Raw genomic sequence first — 9,852 nt, forward strand, 5'->3', positions numbered from 1 at the left:
CTTAATCGCCGCCATCACAAACCGCCGTAGATTTGAATCTCTTTCCAAAACGGCTCAAATGGGATGTAGTTGTACAAGATGGCTTCTGTTTACGCTTTCACGAAACCTCATTCGTCGAAATATTCTCACAAATATACTTCGCGCATTCAATAAAACCATGTCTATTGTTCTTACGCGTTCATTTCACCATCATTGTAATGCTGTCATTTTGAGCACAGGTATCTCAAAACCTACCGTAAAAATTCGTTTAATTTTTTAACCTTAGCTCGAAGGAGTGTATATCATCCTCTGATAAACATGACGAGCCTGTTGGTCACATGTGATAGTCGAAAAATGCTGTAGAAATTATTCGCGTTGTTTGGCAGGAAGCATGGATCACATAAGCAGATTACGACTAGACAATCAAAACCAAGTCAAAACAAAACTGTAAACTAGCGAGCATCCATATTTGGTAAGGGCTCTTCGGTAAAACCCGAAGTGTTTGTCATAAACTAGTGCTAAGTGAAGTTTTATATTGAGCCTTTTACTGGCCTTTCAATTTACGTGAGAACATCACGTATCAAAACAATAACCAAATCGTTTGACTACGTCAGAGAAATAAACTGATGCCAAACTATGGCTGTTTCGTGATGGCGGCGATTAACTGTTCGTTTTTTAGCTTTTAAAAGCTTGTAACCACATTTCCACATATTTTGCACCTACAACACAGCAGAGTAAGACGTGGTGAATCTTTTGATACCAAATAACTATAATGTGAATTTTGTTGCAAGTCAACCTTTAACATTTGCCACCGTTGCGACGTTGCAAATCGTCTGAATTTTGAAGGGAATTAGTGCTATAGATTATGTTGTAATGTATATGGTTTATTGATATGATAAAACATAATGAAATTATCAACTTAAACATAAATAACATGAAGTAAAAGCTAACAAACAAGATTGTAATGTGCTAACTAAAATCGAGAGTTCATATGTACACATACATTTACAGTAGCAGTAATTAGATTATCTAGAATTAAAAAAACCTGAAGTACAATGATATTGTTAGAAGTCTTTAAAGTATGGAGTTTCCAAAAATATTGAAAAGCTAAGAATACGACCTCATTCTGCAAGTGATAGGTCTTCCTAAAGCAGTATTGCTTTAGAAAATGACATGGTAATCTGATTAATTGTCACCCATGAATTATCATTAGTTTTTACTGCAAAAACATTAGTACTAGAACCAGCCATTTTTAAAAACTGAATCTCATAATCTTCACCATCTACCGCTCTAACCAACCCTACATAGTTTTTGAAGGATTTTTCCCCATTATTTTCGTTGAAACGAATTAGGCTAAGTACTTTTATCTTGGGAATTTTCTGGTTATTACCACCTTCGTCATTGTTACTGCCATCATCTGAACATGGTGAAGCAGGTTCAGCTTCAACACCGTCTAGATGTACAAAGGAGTGCATTTTTGTGGTCAGAACTCTGGCTGACTCGACTATATGAAACAGAGCATTTGTTTGTTGCTTGCACATTATGTACTTGCTAAATACCTTTCAAGGCATGTATATGGAGTCAACGTTGATCTAAAAATTCCCTCTCTTCAGAAATAATAGTTATATATTAGTAGTTAGTTGAGGCCATTAGCTAACTATATTCCCTTTGATTTTTGACTACTATGATATACTTAATAATTGGTACAATAAGTTAGTAGATAGCCTAATGACCAAACCAGCACTTGCTGTAGGGAGGTTGCAACGGTGACATGTTGCAACGGTGACACAATTATAAAGAAAATTCACAAGTTACAGTGAAGGTCTGTTTGTCAGCTTCAAATAGGTTTGAAACTAATTTAGGTTCCTAAAAAAATAATTTCTCTGATTTAAAATAGCAGTGCTAGGCTATCTTTTCCATTTTTCCTGTCACCGTTGCAACAAAGAATATGCCTGCAGTATAAAGCATGTTTGGTAAATATCAATCTACATAAAAAGTTTTGAATATTTTTATAAATAGTAGACATGTCACATAATACAACCACAACAGTTAATCATAGCTCAATGTTATAAAGCCCTGTTGAATATTAGTTCAATTTCTAATGAAATTTTGTTTAAAATGTTACATAAAATAACCATGATCTAATAATGATTTTGTTATACATAGACATAGCATATCTTTAGGAGAGTCAGATTCCTACAATTTCAGGTGTTTACTATTGAATGCAAAAAGTTATTTTTTAATATCTCCTTTTTGAAAAAACTCCCTTAAGATTCATATATTTATGGATATTTTTTAACATTTTTAGGCTCAGTTTAAAATACCAATCTATTGTTTGACCCCCTTACCTCATAAAAATTATTAAAAAAACAGAGTATAAATAGAAAGCAATGATATACAGCCCCCATGTGGGGGCTGTATATCATTGTAGAAAGGCTTTCCGCCGGACGTTAAACCTGTCAACATACTCGGAGATTACTGACACCACGTCCCAGTGTTGCTGGCCTCTTTTACAAGATCGACAGAAGAATACTGAGGTCAATTTTTTCAAATAAAATACCGTAATTGGCGGAAGGGTGAAAGAAACTGTGAAGGAAGGTGAACTGTGAAGGAACTGTTAATCACAAAATTTAAAAAATCCCATAAGACACGATTTGGTGCTACAAAGAGACATGTAACAGATGCTAAAAAAACTACTATTTTATCGAACACCAAACAACATGTAATCTCGACCCAAGTAATATAGTCCAGTGTCTGTGATGCTGAATTGTAAATAGCAGAAAACCACCAGCAGAGGTTTTTTTTTATTACTTCAAAATGAGTAATGTAGCATAAATTAACTAAACTAAAGCTCTTGAAAACTGAAAACCTGCCATTTCTAGTAAAAGTGTTAAAAATACAGTTGTACTATTTCGCAACGCACAGTCATGATTTCATAATTACTACGCCCTGTTAAACTATGAGTGATCCGGTTTGTCATTATTAAAGAAAATAGTGAGTACAGGCCCGTATTCTCTGGAGCGGTTGGGCGGCTGAGCCGCCCTAGTCTTTTAGTAATTTTTAACGGCTAAGTACATGTACTAAGAATTGCAGTTTAAGCTCATTCACTTGGAATTTCCAACTACTAATTCCGAGCGCTAGTTGCGCTCTAGTGCAACTAGCGATGAGGCTCACTAATCTAGTACACTTGTATTGGTTTTGCCTGCCACTAATGCCACTATGCAGTGAGTGAGAGATCCTTTTCTGCATTGAAGCAAATCAAAACAGCGATGAGGAGCACTAGCAGGCAGGCTCGTCTAAGTAATCTTCTAATATTACACATATATAAAGATGTTGAAATACATGTAGATACAGAATCAGTTGTGAAAGATTTCTGCCATGGACACATTGCCAGAACATAAGCTATTGCAATAAAGAAGTAATAGCTCTTGTTCTTTCAATGTTTTTTTACAGAAACCTGTATTGTCATGAGTTTTATATCATTCGTTAAATAAAAAAAAGCTTTGCCTACTATGAACCATAAGCAATATATTTATGTAGATTTCGATGCTTACAATTGATTGCATATATGCTTACTTTGAGTGTTGTTGATGCCTAAAAGGTCCAGAGCTCCTAGGCGCTGCCCCATATCCCGTTGAAGAGGGGGGGCTAACACCGCCCCCTAAACCCCCAAGTGTTCATAACTAGTCGCCTAACATCTTCAGACCCAACTTGCAACTAGGGATTACAAGCCTGAGTGCGTAGGCTGCATGCATGCTTGCAAGTTGAAATGGAAAAAAAGGCTGCTACCTCATATACTTTTCAGTGCCTGAAATAAATCAGAAAATGACAACTGTAACTTGATTGTTTTATCATCCAAGCGGCTCAGCACTGCTGAGTCATATGCTCAGCATTATATTAACTATTATATTGAGCCACAAAGGAGTTTATCCAGACTCTATTTGCAAAGATCTTCTAAAGGACTGGGAGCATCATCATCTTCTACCACCATCAACACCTCTCAATATGATATCACTATCAGCTGTGATGAGAAATGCTACAGCCATTTCACTCCACAAAAAAAACATTACAATATGCTCAAAGGAGAACTGAGGGGAGTTGAGTAATACAATCTCAAACAACAATCTGGCACAGTTTAGTTTTGTTTAGTAAGTTTTGCTACACTAGAAGAGGATCAGATGGTTGTTGTTCTAGTTAAGGCTTATGTATATATGAGATGCAAGTGTTTTATGCAGAGTACACAAAAGTCTAGTGTGTAAGTGTAAAATGATAAGTTCTTAAAAATAAATAAAACAACTGTAACTTTCAAACTTCATATCATGAGAGAAAGGCTTTCTGCAGGACAACTAAATTAAAAACAAATGAAACAACTCTAAAGGTTTTCAAACCACTGTAAATTTAAAATTTCATAACTTTCAGCGACGTGTACGGTTGTTTGAAACCCGAAATAATTTTTCCTATTAAAATAAGATTATGTAAATTTATTTTTAATTTAGTGGTCCTGCACAAAACATTTTCCTCATGATATGAAGTTTAAAAGTGACAGTTGTTTGAAAAAGTTTAAAAACTTTTACAGTTGTTTTTATTTATCTTAATTTATTTCAATTACAAAAAAAAAACTTTTCTCATGATATATAGTTTGAAAGTTAGAGTGGCAAATGTTGTTATATTTTAAATAAAAATAAATTTTCTGTCCAAAGACTATTTTATTGTAACCATTTAATTGTACTAATTTTTCATTGTAATCATAGCTAAACAGATTATATATAGCCATTACTTGCCAATGATTTCACATTTAAATTCAAACACATTTACAGTTCTATTTTTCATCCTAACTTATTTCAACAAAACACTTCTTTCATTATATGAAATTTAAAAATTGTAGTTTTTTGAAAAATCTTGAAAACTTTTACAGTTGTTCTGTTTTTCCTCTTCTTTTATTTGGACTGCATAAAATTTTTTCCCATGATATGAAGTTTAAAGGTTAAAATGGTAAATTTTGTATACGGTATGTTAGATAAAAATAAATTTTCTGTCCAATGACTTTTTTATTACCAGGGCAATGCCGGGTAGTACAGCTTGATAACTAAATCCTATAGTCAAGTTATCAATATGTATGTATTGTTATTTATCAAATCTCAATAAAAAACCACCATTATTTGTTGAAGTTGCTTCCCTTGTGTCTGTAGAAAATACATTTAATAGCATAATGCCTCTATTCACTTATGTAATAGTTCAGTGACTAGGTATGAAATACATTGATATAATCACCTTGTATATAAAAAAAGCTTAATAGTAGTTTAAAAACCTTTAGGTCACCTTAGACTGCCACACACACAATACAGGTGTAGGAGGACTATTCTTAAGACTATGCAATCATTTCTTAACGACACAACAATACGGAGACAAGTAAATAACCACACCAGCGAACCACTAAAGTGCAATCTGGGTGTTCCGCAGGGTAGCGTATTATCTCCGTTACTGTTCTCCATATACATTAAAGATATGCTAAAACACATTGAGGGCATACCATTTCAATATGCCGACGACACTTCTATCATAGCTGCATCCAAATCTAATCAGTCCTTAGAGCAAATTTGTCAAAATGAGTGTAATGTTATGGACAGATGGCTTTCCAAATGGAGGCTGAAGGCTAACTGCTCAAAGAGTGATTTTGTGGTCTTTCAAGGTGACAGTCTAACACCTAAGATTTCAGGCCAGACAATAAATACAACTAGCAACACTAAAGTCTTAGGACTAACTCTAGATAACAAACTAAGCTTTGACATACAACTTGGCATCGCCACTCAAACGAAAATGAGCCGTGCTTAAACCTTTCATAAATAAAAATCTAAACATAAAAACATCCAGGCGCATACTATTAGTTATTCTCCCAAAGCGTGCTACCTCGCTCAATTATGGGACAGCAAGTTCAGAATTTTATTATACGCTATATTGAGAGGCATGATACATGTACCATTCTCCCCACCTGCGGAGGAACTTCATGTTTTTGCGAATATAAAACCTCTACCCATTCAATACATAGACCTTAGGCTGGGCCTTGTGAAACAAATTGTTTCAAACAATAGCAAATACAAACTGTTCTTGTATACCAAAAGTAGATTAAGCCAGCAGGTAAATTCAGAATGTGCTTAACTCCTAGGCCTTAAAACTCTAGATGCAAACTCAGATATTTCGATGATAGCTTTGAAACAAAATAACATATTAAAGCTCACACAACAGAGGTGGAAAAACCGGTGGAAAACTCATTGGAAGTTGAGACAGAGTTCAGACGGTCTCATACCTTTGTTAACCAACCCAACAACGCTATTGCGGGAGTCAAGAATCCCACTGCACCTACCACCCACCTTAATTGGAAATCTTTGTTCCCTTCTTACAGGGCACTGCAGGCTACAAATTCACGTGTATAAATCCGGTTTAACTTACTCCCCGACTTGTGTATGCTTGTCAGAGGACGAATCTCCCTACCACTTCTTGTTTAAATGTAATCTGTACCACGTTATCAAGAAACCTTTCACACCACAGCTAGGTGACTGGTTCAGCGTGATTAGATATATAGAAAAATCTAGTCACTTAACATAAGCATTACTAAGTAAGCCTACTTACTATGATACCTGAAGTTTTCATCTCACTTATCTTCTAGACCGTCATATTGCATTGTTAACCCATGCTCTTGTCTAGTTGTCCACGGTGACTGTATGTAGAGCCATCGGGGACAACAAGTGTGTCTGTAGATTGTCAAGACGGATGCTAACTCATATACACTTTATGACTGTGGTTATGGCAGGAGTTGCCGTCAAGCACTTTAGCATAATGCAAATTTCTCATCAGATGATGCTAACATTTATTTATCATCTATTTAAGCTATTCAATTGTTGCTGCAGTTAGCATACTACTCATACATTTTATGTTTGTTTTATTACATATACCTTTTAAATATGCTTGAGATATTGAGTCTATAGTGCCGGAGCACGGCTCCCTGTCCATGTCGGCCGCGGTGTGGTGCGGTTTGTGTTGGTGCCCGTCGGCGAGGTCTGGATGGGGTTTCGGGGTTGGGGGAGCCCTTTTACCAGTAACAACATTATTTATGCCTCTATTTTAGTGGAATTGCCCTCCCCAGGCCCTAATACCTAAAATCTTGAGTTACAAACACAAGCTACCTGATAGATATATATGTGCGCATGCATAGTATATTTAGTCTAACTAACTTCTGAAATACTTTCAGGAATAGCATATGAGTCAAGTAAATATAAACTCAAGTACTGTACCGAGCTTTTGCACTCGCACGGATTTCCCAAGGGGACCTTATCAGCTGTTATTTCAGCATGTGCCAGACATCCGGGCACACAGTTTGCTCTGGAATTTTGTTCTTCTCGGCCCCTGACCTCGTCTGGCTTTGGTTGGCGGGGCCTGCGCCGCCGTGCTGCCGGGGCTGGGTGAATTGGGTCCACCTCTGGCACTGTGGACTCAAGATATTTTCTTTATTGCATTCTCATTATTGCATTCTCATTATTGCATTCTGTATTGCCTTGTATATAAACACTGTATATAAGTCTTGCCGTGGAACAATTTCTGTTTCCTGCCAGTATTATTTTATTTTGCTACTTGTAATTACCCTCTCTACATAACCGTTTCGTTATTTACATCTGACAATCTCACTTACAGATGGGGAGTTTCTTTCTCATGAAATATAATTATAGATTACATTTATTTTTGCCTGCAACTAGAGGCGCAAATAGTGTTCTATTTTATATTCCCACGACCAAACGAGCGGAGCGAAGTGGGGGAGTTTTTATGATAAATGCATGTGCACACAACTTACGAAAATTATTCATCAACAATGAGACGAACCCTCGTCAAGAAATTTCATCAACAAATTTAAGCATCGTTATGTAAAGTCCTTAAAGTATAATAACGTTACAAAACACATTTAAACCTATTTAAATATGTTACCAAGTCTTTGTAAACCTTCGATAATATCTTAAAACTTACCCATCTGATCGGACTATACACAAATAGACAGATTAATTTCAACGAAAATCGCCAAAAAACACTTAAAAAGCTTGGTTTAATAAAAGTTAAGACCAAAAATTGAAACGCCGAGGGACAGATAATAGAACGATGAAGTCTTGCGCAGTTCACGAAAAAATAACGTGCACTTTTCACTAGTCTATAACATTGTCGAACTGCCGAAGGTTTTGGCAATTAACATAGGAGTACAGAAATCGTTTCATTTTGCTGATTTCAATTTTTTCATTTTCATTTGCCGACACATTTGAATACAGACAGTTCCCTACTTACGAACATTCGAGTTACGAACAACGGTACATACGAACGCATGTACGTTGTTCATAACTCGATTAACTTTCGAATTATTTGTTTGAACTTTACATACGTATTGTAAAGAGATTTGCCGGCCTTTACTTGGCAAGATCTCTACTAATAAATAAAGATAAGAGAGTGCCTGTAGTTTCATTCAGCTTTTAATTAGCGAAATAAATTTCACCAGCCGAGGAGCATACGGCTATTTGCTCTGCTCAACTAAATGCGCGCACTCATTTATATACAATAATATCAACCGTTCCGGCTAACGGCAAACGGTAAGAACACCGACTAACAAGGTGAATGAATAGGAGCGCTAGAGCGTTGGTATGACAACAATCTAAGTGACGATAAGTGATGGTGTTATGACGGTATATCAGATATAACAATAGCATAACGAGTGAAACAACGATATAATAAACGGACAACACATACAAAAAATAAGACAACAACGATAAGTGATAGCATAACGATTAAAACAACAATATAATAGAAATGACAATAAATAAGAAATGCAGTGTCATGGCCCGGCGTTCAACAAAGTATTATTTCCATTTTATTAAATTTTTTTTTCAGTACAAACCAATACAGGTTAATTATACAAGCCTTAAACATACTTATATAAACCTTCAATATACTTATATAGGCCTTAAACATAAATTATAATACAAAATATAGCACTGAAGCAACTTACAAACAAATTCACCTCAAGAACAATCGTTCGGAACGTAACGCGTTGGGAACCGTCTGTACTTTCCCATTCTAACTGATGTCCGACGCAGTATAAGTAAAGCAAATGACGATGATATTTTTAACGTTTCTTATGAGATTATTACAATAATTAATTATAAGTTTGAATGACTACAGAACAATGACTACGTAGTACAGACTTTCTAAAAATTTAACGCAGTGTAAGTAAAGGCATGACGATGATATTTTTTCTAACGGTTCTAATGAGATTATTGCAATAATTAATTATAAGTTTGGATGACTACAGGACAATGACGACGTAGTACAGATTTTCTAAAAATCTATATAAATATCAGAACTTCGTGATATTGTTAGCTATGCCGTTTAGAAATGTAAACAAAATTGTGCATTGGTCTTTTATTATTACTATATAAATAATATTGGTTATTCTAATAATATCAGTGCATTTTACTTCTAATATTGGCCAATAATGCATTTCTTTTTTTTGCAGGAGAAAAGATATAAACATATAATCTTTTCCTTTCATTATTGCTATTTGCTGTATATAATAACACCCAGCACATTACAGCTACCATTGCAGTTATCCTATTTGACTGCTAATATTGCATTTCTCAACCATCAGTACCCTTTCTTTTTTCCAATATCACTTTGGTCGTGGGCTGTATGACAGTGGAATTTCTAGTAATATTATTTCAATAAAAATTAACTAACTAACAGGTGTAAATGGCAAATGTCACCACCAATAAATTTGACGCTGATTGAGTATTAGCAAGGTTGGCCATTCCGACAAAATGAATTTCTAAAGACATACATTACAGC

General features: G+C 35.2%; 1 protein-coding gene across 1 annotated transcript in view; it reads right to left on the reverse strand.

Moving 5' to 3' along the window:
* The window catches only part of LOC137407099 (juvenile hormone epoxide hydrolase-like), a 32,840-nt gene extending 29,233 nt beyond the window's left edge, over positions 1-3,607 (reverse strand). The window contains exons 1-2 of the mRNA XM_068093704.1: positions 3,556-3,607; positions 1,370-1,483 (exon numbers count right to left, since the gene is read on the reverse strand). Of these exons, the coding sequence (XP_067949805.1) occupies positions 1,370-1,483; positions 3,556-3,607 (166 nt within the window). The remainder of the gene's footprint in view (positions 1-1,369; positions 1,484-3,555) is intronic.
* Between the last annotated feature and the right edge of the window lie 6,245 nt (positions 3,608-9,852).

This window comes from Watersipora subatra, chromosome 10 (genome assembly GCF_963576615.1).
Source record: "Watersipora subatra chromosome 10, tzWatSuba1.1, whole genome shotgun sequence".
NCBI lineage: Eukaryota > Metazoa > Bryozoa > Gymnolaemata > Cheilostomatida > Watersiporidae > Watersipora > Watersipora subatra.